The sequence below is a fragment of the Rhamphochromis longiceps genome, linkage group LG22 (genome assembly GCF_057381845.1).
Source record: "Rhamphochromis longiceps isolate RC_006_pf linkage group LG22, R_longiceps_female_GT1.1, whole genome shotgun sequence".
Taxonomy (NCBI): domain Eukaryota; kingdom Metazoa; phylum Chordata; class Actinopteri; order Cichliformes; family Cichlidae; genus Rhamphochromis; species Rhamphochromis longiceps.
In genome coordinates, this window is record NC_140577.1 from 9,883,468 (window position 1) to 9,904,350 (window position 20,883).

Here is a 20,883-nt window from a genome sequence, read left to right on the forward strand (position 1 = left end):
AGCTGGAGTTTGGAGGGGGTGGTTTTACTCTTGTTAAAATGACATTTTGTTGACATCATGTCAATGTGAAGCTGGTCAAACTGCACTATCAGCTGAAATAGTATTATGCTACATGCTATAACTGTTTTAGATCATGGTTTAAACTCCCTTATGTTATGATGTCACTTTACTTTTTCCAGGTTGGCTGGTGGGGTGGGGCGGTGGGGGAGATCACCCAGCAAATACATAATAACTACATGAGTCACAATATATAGCTATGCATATGTGAGATATAAAATAAGAGATATGGGGGTTTTAATTGTTAGAGAACATCTAACTCTCTTTCACTGTTTTATATTTAGTTTTTTAGTATATGAGAAAGGGACAGTTTTATTCAGTCAAAATTAAAACCACAAAAACAATAAAGTGTGTAAAAAGCTTAACATTGATGTAATTTACAGTTGTAGGCCTGGTGGAATTTCACGGTATAACAGTTATGTATTCATTAAGTCTTGCAAATACATTTAATCTCTCCCCGTGACAAATCTGTGTCTCATACCAAACTTTAAAAAGTCAGTTCTCCACATGCTGGATGTTCTAAGTTTCCATATTGTCTTGTTTTGCAGGACAGATGCAAACTGGATCAGTGACTGACACCAAAATTGCACTCATACATAACCTTTGCACAGCGTTAAGGTCACATTTTTACCTCTTTTGACATCGGACAGCATTAAAATTACCATAAATGTTATTCTTTTTTCCCTGATGCGTTGCCAGAAATGCATAAAACACACAAAAATGAAAATTTTATACTTTTGTTTAAATGTTTGTGCACACATTCTGTTCTCTGTCAGATATAACGATATGATATCTACTGAGATAGATTTTAGATTCATTTTAAGGGAAACGAAGAAGTTTGTGGTAACAGAAGTCAAGGGGAACCTTGATAACGTCATGAGAACTCTGTCACCAACACATTTACTCAGCTTCCCACAGACTCAGGCACTTGCTGCTATCCTTTGAAGGGTCATGTGGGAATCTCAAAACAGTATAATTGTAATATTTGACACTGTTTTTGAAAATACAATGGACCCTGCATCCTCTGGACTACAGATGAGAGGGACTATCTGGCTTTTTATCGGTGCTTAGTTCAACAGCCTGCATCTCTGATGGTATTAGCGCCTATTGGAATTGGCAGCTTGTACATCTGGAAAGACATCATCACATATACATCTCACATACTTCCATTAGATGACATTTCCAGGGAAGGTCTTGCATATTTCAGCAAAATATGCAAGACCTATGGCTATTACAACAGCAGGACTTTGTAGTAGAAGAGTCTGGGTGCTAAACTGACCTGCAGGGCTGACCTTTCACCATCTGAAAAAACACTTTTTGGACTACTCTTTTTCAGTTTATTGAAGTTTTTTGGAATTGATTTATGCATAGTTTTCTTAAGGGCCTGCCACACGGCAACTGGGTTGAGGTCTGGACTTTACCTGGATTATAGCAACTCTTTGATTCTTCTTTTTCAGCCATTCTGTTGTAGGTTTGCTGCTCTGCTTGGTGTCATTGTCCTGTTGCACGACCCAGTTTGGGTTTAGCTTTTACTGGCAGACACGCTGGAGCCTAGAATACTCTAGTATACAGAGGAGTTCATCATGAGTCCAAAGTGCCCAAATCTGTGGCTTTAAAACGAGTCTAAATCATCATCCCTCCTCCACCGTGTTTGACAGCTGGTATGAGGTATATGTGCTGATATGCTGTGGTTGGTTTTCCCCAGATGAGTGTCAATATGATGTAATCAGCTACACCAAAACCACCCACTGCAACAACAATAATGTGCATAAATCACAATTATCTTGAATATACTATGACGAAGCTGATTTATTGAGTATATTTTAGTGCTAATTACTTTTACTTGTGACCGTGCATATCAACACAATCACAACTTTTTTCCCTGCGTGGCTTTGGGGAATTTAAATTCACCAAAAACACACACAAATCATCATGTGATGCTTTCACTGTGATAACTGTATAATCAGTTTATCTCCCTTTTGTTGGATTCAACAAGAAAAAAGCCATGCCCATCTTCTGGTGGTTGTTAAAATACTTTCTGGGAAATGGAGGAAATCACTCAAGCGAATTTAAGGTAAGTAGAATCACGTCAGTAAATCCCAAATCCTCCAGTTAGTCACCGAACACACCGTCATCATCAGGGCTGATAAGAGTGCATATTATATAAAGCTAACAGGGGATGTTTTAGTCTTAGGACAACACACTTCATCATTTACAGTCTCAGGTGTGTTTAAGGCAAAATGTTACGGAGAATGCAACACCGACAGGCGGCATCATACCCCCGGTCCTCACAAAAGGGAGGACTGCAGGATTTGTTGCAATGTGATATTTTCTCCAAGCTGGTGACTGAATGTTTTTGGAACTGTCAGATCAGAGGGGCATGGCAGTGGTTTCTGTGTGTCTGAATATGTGTGTGTGTGTGTGTAAGTGTGTTTTCTGGAGGTGTGTGTCTGGTATAGAGAGGCTACATCAGACAGACTTAACAAGTGTTCGCTGTCTCTCTCCTCCCTGCACTCATCCCCCTGACATAATGTTGCTGCCGGCAGAAATAAAATAAAAAAAACTCAACCTCCCTCCCTCCCCTACACACACACACACACACGCACGCACGCACGCACGCACGCACGCACGCACGCACGCACGCACGCACACACACTTCTATCTCTTTCCTCCCTCCCTTTTCTCCTTCAACAACATTCCCATTCAACTGCATCAGCTTCAGGCATCCTCTCTCACTCCTTCCCCATCCCTCGCCCTCCCCATCGTTCACCAGTAGCCTAAGCACATAAAAAATACATCAAACACAGCCGTGTGCCCAAGGCCTCGTCACACGCAAAATCATCTCTTTTTCCATCTCCCCTCTCTCGAAAAGAAAGAAAAAACCCAAGTTACAAAAGACAACTGCAGAGGACACTGATGGAAAGAGCGATAGACTGAACTCGGCTGACTGAGGGTCGTCTGCGAGGCCTCCTGGGGGAAGAAAGATTATTGTAATGTTAACACAGCAGCCATGCCTTCATTTGACACACACACACACACAGACAAACACACGAAAAGAGTAAAAAAGGAGCGTGACTTACCTTGTGCATAATAAGGCCTTGTTTGAATTGTACACAGCCTGCAGCACCATGACCCACTTCCCTCAGTTCAGCTCCACATCTGCTCCGGCACCAGTCTCGGCTGTGACAGTGGCCGAGGGCAGCCGGCAGCACCCATGGGCTACGCTGTCAGATCCCTGGTCCTGAGATGCAAAGAGAATCTGCAAAGAGAAGCTCGCTGGACCTCCAGCTCACAGCCAGCACTCTTTAAAATCAGCCAAATCACCCAAGACGTGCTAAATTGAACCACTAATCCAGCACAGAGGTCGCTTTGCACTCTAATTATACACTTTTACTTTAAATACGAGTACGCACATATACACGTACAGTGCTGACACAAGCACACAAACCCTTGGGTGCTACAGCTCATGTTTCTCTTCAATTATTCCACCCTCTGCCCTTTCTCCTCCTCATAATCTGAATAACGCCAGATCCATGTCCTCTAGATATTTAGAAGCTGGGCCTCCATGCCAAAACATGTAACCTTCCTCCTCTTTCAAGTGTAGAGTGAATGTGGAGTTCAGGGTGGAGAGGGGGGGGGGGTTGGCTTCACTGCGCTGACCTCGTAATTCCCTCTCGGGGGTTAAACAAAGTTGTGAAATTCAGTTTGGAGAGGAGGCTATGGTGTTGATGCAAAAGAAGAAAGGACTTGCAGACATTATTCCTATTAAATTCTAATTAAAATTGATTTCTTGACCCCCGCTCATCGGGCCTCAGGACTTGGAGTCAAGTCTTTATGTCAGTTAATTGCATATAAATGACACGGAAATGATGATGGATGCTGCTCACTGCTGAAAATATATCCAGTGATTCTCTGCCCTTTACATTTTAACATTCAAACTTACCATTAATGTTTTGACAAAAGCTAAAAAAAGAGAAAAGATGCCTTCTCTGCCATAACAACACCAGGATTAAGCCAGCCTGCCTGCAGGTATACAGCAGCTCTTTGCAGGCGGGGCTCATTCCAGACCCTCCTGGCGTTGGCCCCTAATGATGTGTAATGGGGCCTCCTGCGACCGATCCTAACCCCAGGACCTCCTGCTAATCACCGTGGCTACTAATGAGATGGAGAGACATGAAAGGGCTCGTTAGAAGACCATCCCTTTAATGCCAGCCTATTATTAGCCACTTACCAAATCATTAGTCTCCAAATTGCAATTATGCTTTAAAATAGGAGGAAAAAGTGAAAAGAAGAGTCAAAAAGAGTCCTTGAAAGACTGGAAATCTGTCACAGATAGATATGACTGACAGTGTGTTCCACCTTTTAGTTCAATGTTCAGCTTAAATGGATTTGAACATTCGAGGAAGGGCAATCATATTTGCTGCCAAAATCATGGGTTTATTGTGTAAGGAATTCAGTGTTGTAAGTAAATGTTTTATAAAGTAGAAGAGAGCCTTTATCACCCACCCTGCGTCTTACGCATCTCCGGCCAGTACTCTTGCGAGATGATAAATTAGCTGCTGTTTTTAGACAACTGATGCTGTGCATGGACACATTTTAAAAAAAAAATCATGAAACATTTTTGTAAATATTTAAACCCAGACAAGTCCTACTAACAACTTTATGTAGCACAAGACTAAAAAAAAAAAAAAAAAGGCCTCCCAAATTCTGAAATTCGGAGCACATATCTCAGACAGTGTCAATATCCAAGGAGAACTGATTTCCACTACATAGATACATTTAAAAAGCTGGAAACAGCATGCTACAATGAAGCCGATTGGTCCAAAGTTGTTGGCACTGATATTAGCACACTGGAGGGGCTTCTCCAAGAAATTTACCAAGGTTTGGCCCCCGCAGATCAGAATCAGCTCCTCCAATTTTGGAGTCTATCCAAGCTGTTGTAGAGCAAGATGTGGGGTACAATCTGGACAAGTGGGCAGTCTATCATAGGGCCATGCATTGATTTCTGTTTAGATAAATCAAGTAACCTAACATGCACATCTTTGCAATTCCTTTAATCTTCTTAGGACGTTCAAAACATACTGAAAACAAGAATCTGGTCTAACGAGACAAGAAAAGAATCAGATTTATGTCTTAAAATATTTTATTTACACTGTAAAACAAATACATTTAAAACATCACACAAATAAATTCCCTACTTCTTAAAAAGAAAAACCATATGTACATGATAAAACATTTCTAGATAGACCTCAATCATGTGGTCCAAATTAGGTCAAGTCATATCAGATGAATGTCGCTAGTGGCGTAACGGATTAAATATTTGAACACACGAGCTGAACAAGGGAAGATTAAGTGTGCAAGTCATCGAGTAAAAGAGTAGCAGGATCTTCAGTGGTGTGTTTTGCTGGTGATTTATGCTCAACCACAAAATGGGCACAGGTAGGGAGACGTCTCATAATCCTGAAACCACCCAGAGTTTTGCCACTAGCTTCGTTTTTCTCAGTCTTATTGTGAAGTGAAACACTGAAAGTTAAAGGTCAGTTCTGCCTCCTCACTGCCTCTGTAGCAGCTGGGAGAAAAACTTGGACTCCCAGCCAGCTTTTCATCTTCATTCAGTTAGTGCGCTGCATCATCAGTGGTCCAGGAAGTTGAAGATGCTCCTCTGAGACCCTTTGGTCTGTCCTGCAGGTTTGTTCTCTCTGCAGACCCTCTTTGCTGCTGGATTCGCTGCCCCCATCTGCCCCCTCTTCTTCATCGTCTGAGGAACAAACATCAGTTTGTCTTTTTACAAAACTGCCGTACAAAATAAAACAATATACCGGCTAGTGACTGCATGTGCACTGGGACTGACAGTGTAAAAGTCAGCCTTTAATCTACTGTTAGAAATGTGGGCTTTGCCGCCACATAGTGTCCAATATTGAGAATACACCAGATACCATGACTTCACCCAGCACATTCACATGACTCTCATACTTAAGAGAAGCCCCGAGCTCTGTGGAAAACATTTCGTTTCTGCATTTATTTTAGAATAGCGAGACCTCACTAAAGAGACAAGCAGACAGAGTTGGGAAATGACACTTTAAGGAGAGCAGCCTGATTTCTAAGGCCACCTGTGCTTGTTAGGAGATGGGAAAGTTTGCTGTTGTGTGACTATTAAAAGAAGACAAAAGTATCTTTTTTAAAAACTGAAATTTCTAGATTTTTTTTTAAACCATCACACAATAAGAATTATTTGAAATGTGTCCATAATTGTTCCTCTTCTAAAGTTCCCCTAGACTTTCAGGCGCCAACGACTTTAGACCAGTCGCACTTATTGTGAAATCTTTTGAACTCCTTGAGGTAATAACGCATTTGCTGCCTTTCCCGATTTCTTGAATTAAAACAATCTTGCAAAGAAGAGTGGGACAAAATTCCTCCACAGTGATGTGATTCCTGCTGCAATACAATTTCCTGTCCATCCATCTAAACCTTTGGTGGCCTCCCCAAAGCTTCTAAAGGCTGAGTAAACATTCCCCCTGAATTTGACCATATTTTTATTCATGGTGGCTTCAACTGTAACAGACATCTCTGCTTATCAAATGGTCAGAATTTACAGGAAATTGTAGAGATTTTTGTCAAATCAAGGTGGGGTGTCATGCAGATTTTAGATCCTTGACCCAACACAGCTGATATAAATGGCTAAATTAGCTCCTCAACATGTGTTGAAGTTCTCCAGAGGACTGGTAATGAACTAATCATTTGATTCAGTTGTGTTGACCCAGGGTGAGATCTAAACCCTGCAGTTCCCAAACTGAATATAAAGTTTTCTGGACTCTGGAAATTGAAATGCACGATGTCAGTTAAATTTAATACTAATTTTTTTTAAAACCACCTTTGTTATTGTTATAATTAGTTGTATGTTACATTAATCAGCCTGTGAGTTAAAGTGGTTTAAAGAGGTTAATCGACTTCTTGATGCATGCTATATCATCCAGGTAAGTAAATCTCCAAAAGTTGATTCTGTTCAACTATTGAGTCAGTTCCTTAATCTTGATAGAGTTAAGATCAAGGAACTGACCTCCCAGCCTATTATTTCCTCAGTGGGCTGGTTTCAGTCATTATGCAAATGTACTGTTTATAAGATTGGGGAAACCTGCAGTCAGCTGAGGCTGAAGAAGTCACTTGGATGAGTGACGAAACGTTTCTCCCACAAAACGCTACGTCCAGATGAACAGAATCAACTTTTGGAGAGGTTAATCGACTGTTTTTCCAGTTTCCACTTAGTACATTTACAACATTTTTCCTCGGGAGTCACTAATGTCTCATGAAAAAGACATCGATTGGAGGTCATGTGACTTTCATGGTTATTAACAAGATTTCACAATGCAAGAAAAAGTGTCTTCTGTGTTTCATTTGTTTTATTTTTAAAGGCAGTTTAAGGGTTGATTTAAGTACTTAATCATTGCAAAGAGCAATTCAAGCCTTATTTTGCATTTTAAGACTGAACCGATTGAAGCCAGAGGGGCCTGCAGGAATGCTGGACTATTGTTTTACAAATTAGCAGTGAGGGTCATTGCATGCTGCTGCTGTGGGCCACTGATCCTTGACGTCAGGCAGAATATTCATCAGTAGGACATATGCTCATTAAATGGTCACACAGGACAGGACTGGTTCCCAGAGTTTCATTGTTTTTGCAGCAACACTTCATAACAGTGCATATAGTGGAGACATGCACTTTTATACTTAATCTGAATAAGTGCTTTACATTTTGCTTTTTTTTATCCATTTAAAAATTAGTTCCTTTTGTTAAGTGAGATTTTGAGTTCAGCTCTAGTTCTGCTAATTTACAAGTATAACCTTGGTTCAACCTGAATTTTCAACTATTTAAACAGTTATTTTTATTCATGTACTGACCTCTCCGGTTTTGTTTAAACCTGATTAAAAATCAAACAAGACAAGCAGTTTGAAGGCTTCACCGCAGGCTACAGATTCTCATTTTAACAGTTTTGGGGGAATTTTACAGAAAATTTTATTCATGACTGATCCATGATTATTTAAAAAAAAATAAATGACTAAAAATAACTACAGCAGTAAAACTGCAGCCATATTAACTTACATAACACAACTGAGCCTATTCAGTGTACATGAAGAGTGGGGCTGAGTGTTTGGGAGTGTAAAATGAAGTACTCTTTGAACATTCTGCTGAACTTCTGTCACGTGTACTCATGAAATGGGTTTTATTAATAGTTGGGGTTTTTTTTAGCATCATAATTCTGACTCACCTGTTTCTGTGGAGCCTCTGATGAGTTAACCTTCTCAGGAGAGAGTGTTTGGAAGAGGAATCCACGGCTGTTTCTGGGGGCCAGAGGATTTCCCTCTGAGATGGAAGCCAGCTTCTGGAGGACGGACTGAGGCTGACTCAGGAGAGAACCTCTCCTCACCTGGGAGAAACACAGATCTTAGACCGGCCTTGTGCAGATTATGGACGAACACATGATGAAGTCTTGCAAACACCCACTGTGTGACAGTTTAAAATATTTGTTTTATTTAGTAAAAAGCAATAACTAAACATCTTTTTGCCATTTAGCCTTTTCTTTATAGGACAGCATGGAGAAGAGAAGAAAGCAGTGACAGAGTGGGGCAGACTCCAACACTGTTCACGCCGTGATTAATGTTGAATTCTTTGTACATTGTTACACAGACAACAAAAAGCAGGTATTATTTAGACTTTTAAAAAAAATTAAAAGAAAGAAAAGTTATTCACAGGGTGTTTGAATTACCTGTAAAGGCTGAGAGGGCCTCTGGAAGGGATTGAGAGCTGCTGCTGTCTTCTTCTCTGGTTGTGGTGCCACAGGCGGCTCTGGTTTAAACAGTTACACAGTTAGCTTAAGTAAAGCACCAGTTTATTTAACAAGAATGACGTGGTTGTGCATGTGTTGCATATGAATTCCTTAAGTGTTTTCATGTTGAATTAAGTACAGAAAAACTTCATACTTTTAAGTGCAAACAGTTCAAACACCCTTTAAATATGATTCATATCTCAATGTAGAACTTTGTTTTGTGACGATACGAAGCAGCCAGTTAAATAAATAAAAGATCTAGCTACTGATTACATTCCTTTTTTTTCTTTTACAGAACGTGAATTTCTGTAGCTGTTTCTGCGAATGGTCAAGTTTTGTTTGCTGGGACACATGTTGGTGTTTTTAGTGCCGTCGTTACTACAGCCATGTAGCACATTATCTGAATCTACCCATCTATCCAACTGTACTCCCAACTTTCAACACTGAGTAGATGAAAATGTATGTTTCTTATATTTTCTATTAACAATTCAGCAACAAACTGAAAAACTACACTAATCTTGGGGGTCATTAAATTATCCTTTTTGAAATAGTTTAAAATACCAACTTTAAAACCTTTCTTGACTTTATGATTTAAACCCTCTGTATTCTTCATAGGTCCTAAAGTCCTCAGATTGGCTTCTTGTTGTTTGGCTTTATTCTACAGTTTGACTGTGTGTCTTAACTACTACCATTAATTAATTCACATATTTTTCTTTTTTAATCTTTTATTTTTCCTGCTATGCAAGACAGTTGTGCCAATAACTGCTGGACAAAAGCTCCTCTGGGTGTTTTTAAGTAGATGGGATTCTATTCATGGGGACTTTTATCAAACTAACCTTTTCTTTGCAGAGTCTTGGCAGTCAGTTTTTTGGCAAGTTTCATGAATTGACTGTCTTCCTCTCCAATCTTCTCATCATCTGGATCCAATTCCAAATCCTCTCCTTTTTTGGCTTTCTGTTCAGACTGTGAGAAGAGTGACAAAAGAATGAACACAAAACAGCAGCAGCCCTCACAGAGGAGGCCAATTCACAAGGCGCACACAGCCCATTTCTAAGAAATCCTTTTAACAGAACTTGGCGAAAACCATCACACTTTTTTTTCTTCAAATGTATATTTTTCCATTAGTGCCACCTCCTTCATGTGTGTGTGCAAAAAAACTGCAAACCATAAAACCCACCTGTTCCCTGAGCCACTGCTCTCTCTCCAGTCTCTCTATCCGTCTTTGGACCTCAGCCTGGTCCACATCATCCTCTTTCTCCCAGTCTTCCTCGCCCTCGGCTCCAGTTCTCTCCATGCTGAAACCATCATCTGGACCAAAAATTACAATTAAAATCTCTCAATGACAAATGTGTACAGTTAGACCCAATAATCAGAAGAAATCATCACTTGTCATATTTAGGATGCTTTGATTAAAATAAGTAATTTAGTTATCTTTTACTTTATCTTTTCTTCTATATTGCGTCCACTGTCTTGTGCTAGATGCTAAAAAAATATTTTGTCCTGACAGTATTAAAGTTGCAATTAACTGAATACAGATAATGCTGCTAAATTCTTATAAAACCTGAAACAAATAGCTAATAATGTTTTTATTCATTTAGATTTGTGCATTTTATTACTGCGGTTACTCCAATTGAGTCCTACCAACACTCATTATCGGTATTTGGTAATCCAGGCATCTAATCGTTCATCCTGTAAACTCACCAATGTTCTTCCATCGGAAGCGACGCGCTCGTCCAGGACCGTCAGAGTGCAAGTCTCCATCAGCCAGGTAGCGCTCCTGATACAGCCTCAGGCGACGCTTGTCATCATCCAAAATCTGCTTCCTGTAAGAACAAGAGACGCATTTTAACAACTTTTACATCGTTTTTGTGCCACAGGTTCATCTCCAGCTTGATGTACTTCACACAAAAGACATCTTATAAATCAATTAGTCTTTGCTCACATGTGGATCTTGTTGACTTGGTTTTGCAGCTCTTCGTCAGAGGGAAGGTCTTCCAGAAGCTCCTCTTCCTCATACTCGCTCCCTCTGTCGCCGTCCTCATCATCGCTGCCTAGATCACTACCAGACAGCTCGGCCTCCGAGTCCACATAGTCGGTCAGTCGCCTGCCAAGGAGATCCAAGAAACCATTCAAGCTGTGTTGCAGGTGTGGATTAGCAGTGAAAATTAAGCATTTCTACAGTTTGCAAATTGATGGTTAGCGGCCAATGACCTAATTCAAATGGCAAAAATAAAATCTAATAGTTTTTAAGTGAGAATCTTTGCATTAACTTAAAAAAAAAAAAAAAGCACTCTTTTCCATCAGTCAGTGAAGTTTAAACAACTTTCAAAGCCAGAAACAACATCCAACACATTTATCTGTTGGTCTCTAAACTGCATAAAAAGGCCTGCTGCTCAGATCAATTTTGCACAGACATTTAGTTAGGCCACAATGAAAAGTATTATTCAATTCTGTACTTATTTATAAGAAGGGCTGCTTTATTCAACAAAGCATCATGTTTGCTGGATTACATCCAAATACAGACGTATTTTACTGCCACCAAAAATCTTCCCACAGCAGGATTTGGCCACAACACTCTGCCACTTTCCATCGATCACGTTGCATGAAAGCACTTTCACTTACATTTTCTTCTTTTTTTTCGCCCGTGGCGCGAACACACCCTCCAGTTCCTCCTCTTCCACCTCATTGTTTTCCTCTTCGCTGGCATCTGCTTCATCTTCCTCATCATTTTCCTCCTCCTCTTCATCATTACCATCATCATCTTCGTTGTCGTCCTTTACACCCACAAGACATTTTTAATACTTTAGTAATTGCATTATATATTTAACCCAAAAAAAAAATCCAAAGCACTTGAAGTGTTTTTTGTTTGTTTCTTTGTTTACCTGCTCACTCTCAACATCTGATAGGAGCCGGAACTCGCAGTCCTCCTCTTCTTCCTCCTCCTCCTCCTGCTGCTCTCTAGCCTCTAACTTCTTTCTACTTAATAGTGTAAAATCAAAGTGAAAATCTTACATTGCAAGTAAATATTTCAGTTATTATTCCTATAATCCTCTAATCAAAGCAGTTTGGGGGTAATGAGGGAGAGGAGCAGCTTAAAGGATCACGGAAACTAATCAAACTTTAGAGATTATTAACAAAACCAGAAAATGATACTGACGATATTTGTACCGTACCTGTCTTGTGATGGTGAAGCTGTGTGAGTAGAACCTAAATTTGGCAGCAAATGAAAAAGGATTGTGTAAAAACATGAGCTGTAGAGGAAGTGACAAAAAAAATTGCAATGATGCAATGTCATTTATAAAAAAGCAGAAATGCACACCACTCTTACCTGGACTCGAAAATTTGCCTGAACATAGACCCAGCAGCTGATCCATAGTATTTTCAGAGTCTTCATCGTCTTCTCCCTCTTTCCTTTTCTTTGTATGCTCCCCTTCAGCTTGTGTCGGTGGAAACGCTCCTGAGCACAGCCCAAGCAGCTCATCCTCCTGTGTTGCTCCAACGCCCTCTCCCCCTATGGAGTTGCTCTTCCCTGATCCAAAACCACCTGAACACAACCCCAACAACTCCCCCATGTGTGCATCCATTGCATTTTCATCCAGGCTGCCCAAGATCAGCTGCCTCTTGTGAGAGGTGGGTGCACCGGGGCGCGGCCCCACATTTAGAAAACCATCTGCGTCAAGTAACTGGGACTGAGCATCATCTTCAAGCGAAAAACGACCCTGAGAGTCACCTGCTAGACCAGGACCAGAAGCAGCTCCATCCAGGGGGCCTGAATCTGCACTGGGAGAAGAAGGTGCGTACAGGTCTTGGGAGTCTTCAACAGGGAGGCAAAGAGAACGCTCGGAGAGCTTGCCTGAACTCTGAAAGAGAATTTTTTAAAAGTAAAATATAAGTACTCATTCTAATGTTGAATGTGTAGTTTGGTTTCTATTTTCTTTTATTCTATTTGTATAAAATGCACTTGCAGATGAGCTCTTGGTTATTTGCAGATACAGTCTTATTCGTGGATTTTCTCTGAGCCTTATTGATTCGTCAATTTTTTTGGACTTAACTACATATGCATGTATGTAACCAAGGGCATGTTTGGCCCAAATTCAAACCCCTCGTGAAATCTGTCTGATGCTGCAATAATTAGAGTGAATGAAAAACATTTCTTCTCACCTTTGAGGCGGAGCCGAGGAAGCTCGGCCTGAAGAGGCACGGTGAAGGGGAGCGGAAAATGGACGAGTTGAGGACACTTCGTCCTGTGCCACGCTGGTTATTCACTGGTTGGTATGATGTAATCATGGACCCTGGGAGCTCAAAGCTGCTGTTGTGGCTGTTGTCCTTCACCAGGGACAGGGAGTCATCCTCTTCTGGAGACGAGCGGGAGAGGAGAGGAAAAGAGTGTACTTTCAATTTCTCTCAATAACAAAACAAAAAAAAGAGGAAATACGGTCAAACTAAATGGAGCTCTTCCACTTTACCCACCCATCTTACTGCCACTGTCATGTCCAGAAGGCCCAGACCTTCTTACACCATCACTAAAAAAAGAAAAACCAAAAATATTTTTAATTTTATCCATTAAACAAGCTGCTGCAGGTGACATCTTGCAGCCAAATATAAGAGACTTTAAAAGTGCTTCTACAAAACTGCAAACATACCTGGTGCGCGAGGAAGAGTTTCCAGGGAACAGCATGAGAGTGCCATCTGTGTTAATGAGGTCGGGAGTTGGCGAGGGTCCGATCAGTGCCACTGGAGAAGGGCTCCTCATACTCTGAGCCATGCTGCCTTCTTCCTCTTCATCTTCATTGTCCTTCACATCGTCTTCTTCACCATCACCACCTCCCAATAAGTCATCGACACCCTGAGGAACAGAAGAACAGCTTGATGCAAGTGCAAAGAGGGTAAAAGCAAAAATTTGTGCAGCGTAACAAAATCATCCACGTACTTCTTCCTCCTCTGACTCATCCGTCATGTCTTCCTCCTCCTCTTCATCCTCCCCACAGTCTTCGTTGTCTAGGCGATTCAGCTCGGCCTTGCGCACCCTCTCCTCTTTTCTCCGTTGGGCCATGGCGAGCTGCAGGCGCTGCTTCAGAGTCAGCAGCTTCTCTCCTACACAGAGATGAGCAAGGGAGTCATATCATTTCCAGCTGATCCACGTGTAGTTGTGGTTAATGATTGTAAACGTAAGCCCATCATAACTACTTATATTCAATCAATTATATAATCTAAAGTGAAATGATGACACTCACAGAAATGCTAAACAATTTAAAATTGTATAATTTCTATCTCTTCTACATATCCAGACCTGGTTTAGTGGTCACAGGCTCCTCTGCTCCTTCTTTGACAGTCACAGTGAGAGACTCCGTGTGCAGCTCCTCCTGGCCAGATGGGGTGCTGTCCTTACGGATGATGTCAAGCTGCAAAGTGCGCTCCCCTTGGGGTCGTGTGGGTGCAATAATGTGACGCAGATAACGCTCCTTCAGAGCCTCCACACCTAGTTGAAGAAGAGGAGAGGTAAGAGAGGTTTTCTTTGGCACAGAAGACATCGGGCCTTGCTTTTGATGAGGACAAAAATTTTGTAGTGCACAACACTTCGTTTGATCTCACATCATGTTTCAAAGGATTTAAAACTGCATCTGGGACATGTTATGAGGTCCTGAGAGAAGGACAGTATGTTCTAATTGTTTTCTGCCTTCCCAAACCATAGAGCGCTCAGCCATGTGTTCAGATTTCTGCTGCTCAGAACAATAAACATGATAAAAACAAAGAGGAAGGATGTTGCCAGTGTAGCTAGATGAAATGAAGTAACATCGTGCACATATTTTTCCTGGGAAAAGTTGCCTGCTAGTACTTCTTTCCCCCATGAGATTATGCACATTTTGAAGTCAAATCACCTAATTTATCACAGTGACCATGGCAAAGGATCAAAAGGCTTGATTCTCCATGTCTTCTTGCTGAGATTGGGAAATATTTGTGACTCACCAGGATTAAGCTGTGGAGGGTCGAGCTGTACAAAAGCTCCATCATCTGGACACAATTTTGCAATAGGAGGCGGATCCAGTCCCAACTCCTTTAGTCTGGTCAATTTGTCTTTCTTCGGTTTGGTAGGCTGCTGTACCGAGGGCTCTGTTGTAGCTGAATCAGCACTCAAACACTGAGGAGCTGCAGGATCAACCACAGCCCTAGATACAGTCTCTTTCTGCAGGGTTTCAGAGTCAGATGTTGCTGCAGTTGGATTTTGTGGTAAAGGAGCAGCTGAGGTTTCCTCTCCTGAGTCAGATGCAGGCTTGTCTTCAGCATCAGCTGTGACCGAGTCCTGCAGACTCTCAGAGAGGTAAAGCATTGGGCCTGACTCCTGCTCAGGATCCGAGGTAACCGAAGTTTCTCCGGCCTGGTTGAGGTTCTGCTTTTGCGGGGATGAGGTTGCTGCTGGCTGAAGTAAAGGCTGGATTTGATTGGGCGACATATCCAAAGAAGAGTTACAGTCCTGCTCAGTGGATGGCAGTTTGCTGGGTGGGTTTACAGAAGGTGGAGGAGCTGACGGTGTCTCCAACATCATTTCTGAGTACTTTGCAGATCTAAAAGCAGAAAGAGTTTTATAAATGTAAAGATTTTACTTTGACAGAATCAAAGTACAGTTACTTAAATCTGCACTTGTGTGAAATGAGCAGGTCCAGCGGCCATCCTTACATGACTTGTGTCTGACCTGAAATGTGTTAAATGTCATGTTAGTATTTACTTCAACAATGCCATGACAGGACCCTCTGGCCTTGCTCTCTTCTTAAAGAACTGGTCGATGGTCTTTGGCTCGGGGATGTGGTAGGGCAGGCCAAGAGAAGACTCTAAAAAGGCAGAAGAATGCAGTTTTAGTAGCAGATAAGTCATTAAATTACACCTGTCAACATCTATGCAATAATCTCCACAGAAAATATTTACAATGTTTCACTTGTTATTGATTCTAGTGGCTTGAATAAGTGAAAAATTATCCACCTTTACCAAAGTCAACATCAGATGGTGAAATTCATTCCATTTTCTTTAAATGAAATTAGCAATTAAGGTTTAGAATAAACTAAAACCTTAAAGATGCATCTACTTCAGTTATTTATAATAAAGTCTGCACTGCAGTGTAAATACACAGGAGAAACAGCAAGATGGGCACCATGAGAAGATTTTAAAGTACGGGAAAACCAGAAAAACCAGAAATGTTTGCAAGTATGGAAAGAAAACTAGAATACCATCCTCTATTCAAATTATTACCCACAATAAAACTTTATGGGTTAAATAAACGTGTCTTATCAACTGACCTCTGATCAGCCTCTGAGACTCACTGTGGAGCTGCTTCATCGCCTCTTTGCTGGCACGTGCAGCCTTTCTCTCCTGAAAGAGTCACATAGTGGCAATGACAAACTGCTTACAATTTAAAGTAATTATTTATTTATTTTCTGATTTTGCATACCGCACGCTGGGGCTTCTCTGGCACCTCTTCATCCTCCTCCTCATTGGAGAGGGGATCCTGTAGTAACATAGAAACAAAAGGACACAATGCCCAACATGGTCCAACTATTCTCACCACAACATTAAATCAAAGTGTTACAATAAAATTGAAGGATTTAAATTTATCTCAAGTCACTGACATAAATTCAACAGCTGTTTTAATTTTTCTTAAGGAAATAAGTCAAAGGCCAAACATAAATGATACCAATTCCAAATGTTTATCTTTTATAGTGATGGAAAATGGGTGGAGAGCCCCTCTTTTAAACTACTTGATGTTTTTGCACCTTATGTTTTTTCATCTTTTGCTTGACCGCAGCACGGATCGCATCCAGAGACTCTTCTTCCTCATCATCCAGACCATTGTCAAAAAGTTCTGTGTCACCGAGCGGACATCCACTGTCATTCAGGGTCCCAGGATGAGGCATTTCCTGAGGAAATGGGAGTAAAGCTGATTTTAGTTGCACACACATTACCCAAATTGTATGCTGTTTTTATGGCTTCAACATTTTGCACAACACACAAGATCTAAATTTTAAAACTTTGTTCAGTTTGATCTGCAGTTTAAACCTTATTATAGTGCTCGGGGAACCAAAACACAAATGCTTCCACAACAGTAGTTTGACCATCACACTGATGTGGTAGGAAGTGTTTTTCCCCCCTTTCTTCCTGACAACAAAGTTCTTCCAGAAGCAGATCTGTTTACTTGGCCTAGTAGTTGGACATGCACTGAAAAGCATCATCTGACTGGGACATAAAAAAAATAAATACATTTTTTTTAAATGTCAAAGGTTTCCAATTTTGAGATAAAATAATGTTTGAAAAACTAATTTTGACAACACATTTAACACAATCATTTGAGGATTTGTGAGTGCGCCATCTTTGTCTTTTTTCTGGTCACACTGACTTAAATAAAGTGATCGAAAGGCCACATGATTACATTAAAAAAATCTACTTAAATGGTATATAACTTTTAACATGTAACGTACTTGACATAAAATCTTTCTTCACCTATGTAAGCGTAGTCCACTTTGCTGACAATCATTCACTTTGCGGTTCAAAAACATAATTCTACCTTTTATTGATTTTATTATTTTTAATAATATGTTATAGACCGGGCTGAGACAGTCCACAGGACGGATTATTGCCCATGTGTGTGAGAACCCTTGATGTATCAAACACCAGCCAAAAAGAGTTCAGACACTAAAGAACTCACCTCATCCCTTTCAGAGAACCTCTCCTTCTTCTTCAGCTTTTCCACCGCTTTGCTGCGCTTTTCCTTTTTCTCATGATGTCTCCTGCTCTTCTCTCTTTCCTTCACTTCTTTTGTGGATTTCACTTTCCTCTTCACCACTTTCCCCTCTTCCTCCTCCATTTTTCCACTTTTCTCCTCCTCAGGCTCACTGTCCTCGCTATCAACAGGAGCTCGGCTTATTCTCTTGCACTTCTGTCGTCCCTTTTCCTTCTTAGTCTCCATTTCCTCTCCACTGGAAGCAGATAAGACTAGTGCTTCTGCCATGTGTACGCTGCTATCTGCAGCTGCCGCCTCTTCCTCGCTGTCACTGTCTCTAATGGCATTACGGTGAGGCTTTCTGTGCACCGTGATGTCTTCGTCGTCATCAGAATCTGATAAATAAGACAGCAAAACCAACCAATTTAGAAAATTAGAATAGAGTAGAATGAAAATGGTAGAAAATGGTAGAGTGGTAATCCCAGCTCATATCAATGTGTAATGAAACAAAATACTCGAGTTTGCACTAAACAGTGAGAAAAATAAATTCAAGTAGAATTTTATTCTAATGCATATTTTTGTTTAACCAAAATAAATAAATAAATGAAATAAAAATAAAAAAGGAAGACCAAAACATAAAAGGTATTTTTAAAAATGTACCGGTAATGTCTTTTTGTAATTTAAATAAGAGATTTTCAACATGAAACAGGCCTCTGGGAGTGACTAAACAGATAAGCTGCAAGTTGAGTAGTTTGGAGACAAAGTTAAGAGACAGGTAAAGCAAACTTAATGTGGTTAAAGTGGGAGAGTGGACATATTGGTCACAAAATAAAAAAGGGGGAAATGGAGCTTCAAGGCAGGAGAAAAAGCAGAAGTCAAAAACAACATATGTCCTCAGAGAGTGGTTTGGCTCACAGCCCTGATGAAATTTCTTTGATGGAAGAGAAAAAACATCTTCAGTGAGCACCAAGAGTTCTTATATGCAGGACAATTATATACAGAACACCTTGATATAAACCCTTCTGAAGAAAAACAAATATGAGTCCAGGGAGAGTGAAATACTTCATTATTAAAGTATTTATACTATTTCCTACAGAATTTCCCTTGGACTGATACGTTACTCTTTGTCTTTATTATTTTTCAAATAAATTTGGTCCTTTGGAAACTGGACATCTTTTAGATACTGGTTTGCTTTCATTTATAACCTTTGAATGTATATTTTCTAAAGCACTGCAGCTTTGATTCTTTGGTCAGACTGGCTCATTATGATAACTAGTGTTTCTCTGCCTACTCTGGTGTCACAGGCAGTTGCATAAATGCATACCTCATTTACACAGCCAGAGTGGCTCATTGTTATGCTGCTTTACCTGAACGACCTTCTCTTTTGTTAGAGGTGTCTGTAGCCATCTCCTCTGCTGGTGAGCCCACCCCGCTGTCTGAATCACTCTCTGTTGCAGTCTGGGCCACAACTGGGAGTGCCTCAGCCTGCATACAGTAGCAGACAATACACATGAATTGTTGCTGCATGGGGGGAGTAAAAGGTATTTAGTGGAAAAAAACTTGAGGTTAAGTATCAACTGAAAAACAGTTCATCTAAGGCAAGGGTAGAAGTTCAGTTTAGGCTACTTGATTGAGATCCATGTAGTGTGGGACTGCTTTTGTTAAATCTAGTAACACTAGGAATTCGTTTCAAATGGAGGGCAACCCAAATTGCTGCATAGCTAATTTAAAAAAAAAAGTACCCCAGGATAGCATGTTTCTGCATTTGACAAAAACACAGAGGAGAGGGTGTTTACACAGAGGATGGGTGTCACTTTTGTCACTTTGAGCAGCGAAACGCTTGTTCGTTGACAGGACTGGCGCCTTGAAGTAAACCAAACAATGAGCAGCATGTCTGCCTTTCGACGTTTCTAATTATCACCATTCAGGCAACAGATAAGGCTGTCCGTCACCTAGGTCTTACTTTAACAAAAGGATTTAAAATTAAAATGTCAAATTGACACGCTTTAAAGGCCCAGGCCAGTTATCACTATCCAAAAGAGCTGAGCTAAACCTAACCTAGCCAGGAAGCTAGGTGGCTAACGAAATGTGCAGTTAGCATATTTCTTTCGATCTTGCCAATCTCCACCAAACAAAAACGACCCAATCAAACAGAGCGATATATGCAAGTCTAGAAAGGTTAGGCAGATGTTCAAGATAATCACTGACAAACCAAAGCATTGCCTGACCTGTTGTTGAGAAAGCAAGCTCATCTTTGTCCGCTGGCTAGTTTACGTTCTTTTTTTGCAAAATAAACAGGCTCAGACGGTACCTCGTACTCTCGTGTTAGCCACAGAAAAACGTGGACAAGTCAAAGCGACCAGTGGTGCTTCTGTATTTTAATTGACATTTAGTTAGCGTTTAGCCGGAAAAGTTATCTTCCTCCCGCCTGTTCCATACACACCGAATAGAAATTTTGATGTTTCGCGCGCCGTGACAGCTGGCCCACAGTTTTTCGTCACCGGAACGTCAATCACAGTGTTCTCGATTTCCTATTGGTCTGTTTGGCGCAGCTGTCCCGCCTAATTTGACTACGCTGCAATGCAAAAGCGTTTGCTTAATCCCCGGGACCTCTCCGGCGGGTGGGGGTTGTTGCTGGAGAAGAAACAAAAAGGAAAAAATTCCAAATATCAGAACAACTTTAACACTTATTGTAATGGTAATTAATCATAAAGCACAGTTATTGAAAATGCACCGTTTTGCAACTATTCCATTGTCCCGTTGCAAGGAAAATGGCATTGCATAATGGAGTGATATCTTTATTTAATCATTTATCGCTTATTTGTTCTTTAAAGACCTACTACCCAGACATTTCAAAACCATTAAATTTCTCCACATTTTTGTCCATCTACACAGATTTTTCTGTGCAATTCTACTTACAAACCCACTATCCCCAATCAAGTGTTAAAGTCGGCGCTTTGTTGATACTAATTAATCCAATCCAAGAGTTGTCTGTTTCTCAAAATTAGTTGCATAACCTTGACTTCTGTTAACTAGTATTTTTTCCAGGTTTTTGCAGCTTAATACATTTGTGTCTTTTGCAAGGTTGAATGAAACATTTGGATTTTTAGCAGTATCCCACAGTTTCATTTGTTAGACCAAACAATAACCCCCGAAACTGACACCCCCACCCCCACATCCCCACCCAAAGGCTGATACTCCAGGTTAATCAACAAGCGACATTGATTCTTTAATCAGTTTTTTCAGCTCTGCTATATAGTTGAACAGATGATTCGTAATGATCAATCAACAACTGACACT

General features: G+C 40.7%; 1 protein-coding gene across 3 annotated transcripts; it reads right to left on the minus strand.

Annotated features, from left to right (window-relative positions):
* Positions 1-5,182: 5,182 nt before the first annotated feature.
* Positions 5,183-20,058, minus strand: clspn (claspin). 3 transcript variants are annotated; one of them, XM_085396121.1, is made up of 24 exons: positions 19,812-20,058; positions 18,951-19,068; positions 17,569-17,978; positions 16,640-16,783; positions 16,318-16,374; positions 16,166-16,238; positions 15,601-15,703; positions 14,844-15,439; positions 14,167-14,355; positions 13,807-13,970; positions 13,520-13,722; positions 13,347-13,399; positions 13,038-13,231; positions 12,205-12,736; positions 12,050-12,083; positions 11,759-11,855; positions 11,499-11,650; positions 10,819-10,980; positions 10,578-10,699; positions 10,054-10,184; positions 9,713-9,839; positions 8,817-8,896; positions 8,319-8,477; positions 5,183-5,815 (listed from the first exon to the last, which is right to left on the minus strand). In XM_085396121.1, the coding sequence occupies exons 1-24, from the start codon at positions 19,833-19,835 to the stop codon at positions 5,690-5,692; spliced, it is 4,050 nt and encodes a 1,349-aa protein (XP_085252247.1). In that variant the 5' UTR covers positions 19,836-20,058; the 3' UTR covers positions 5,183-5,689. The 3 variants fall into 3 exon arrangements, with proteins under 3 accessions (XP_085252247.1, XP_085252248.1, XP_085252246.1); XM_085396122.1 differs by lacking the exon at positions 19,812-20,058 and having other exon boundaries at positions 11,759-11,852; positions 18,951-19,095; XM_085396120.1 differs by lacking the exon at positions 19,812-20,058 and having other exon boundaries at positions 18,951-19,095.
* Positions 20,059-20,883: the final 825 nt, after the last annotated feature.

Bases quoted from the DNA above. Each gene is read 5' to 3' on its own strand.
- clspn (XM_085396120.1), bottom strand. From the start codon at position 19,095: ATGTGTATTGTCTGCTACTGTATGCAGGCTGAGGCACTCCCAGTTGTG. The intron at 13,971-14,166 runs GTCTGGATATGT...ATCTCTGTGTAG, and splicing joins GCCTGTGACCACTAAACCAG to GAGAGAAGCTGCTGACTCTG. The intron at 9,840-10,053 runs GTGGGTTTTATG...CTCTTCTCACAG, and splicing joins AGCAGTGGCTCAGGGAACAG to TCTGAACAGAAAGCCAAAAA.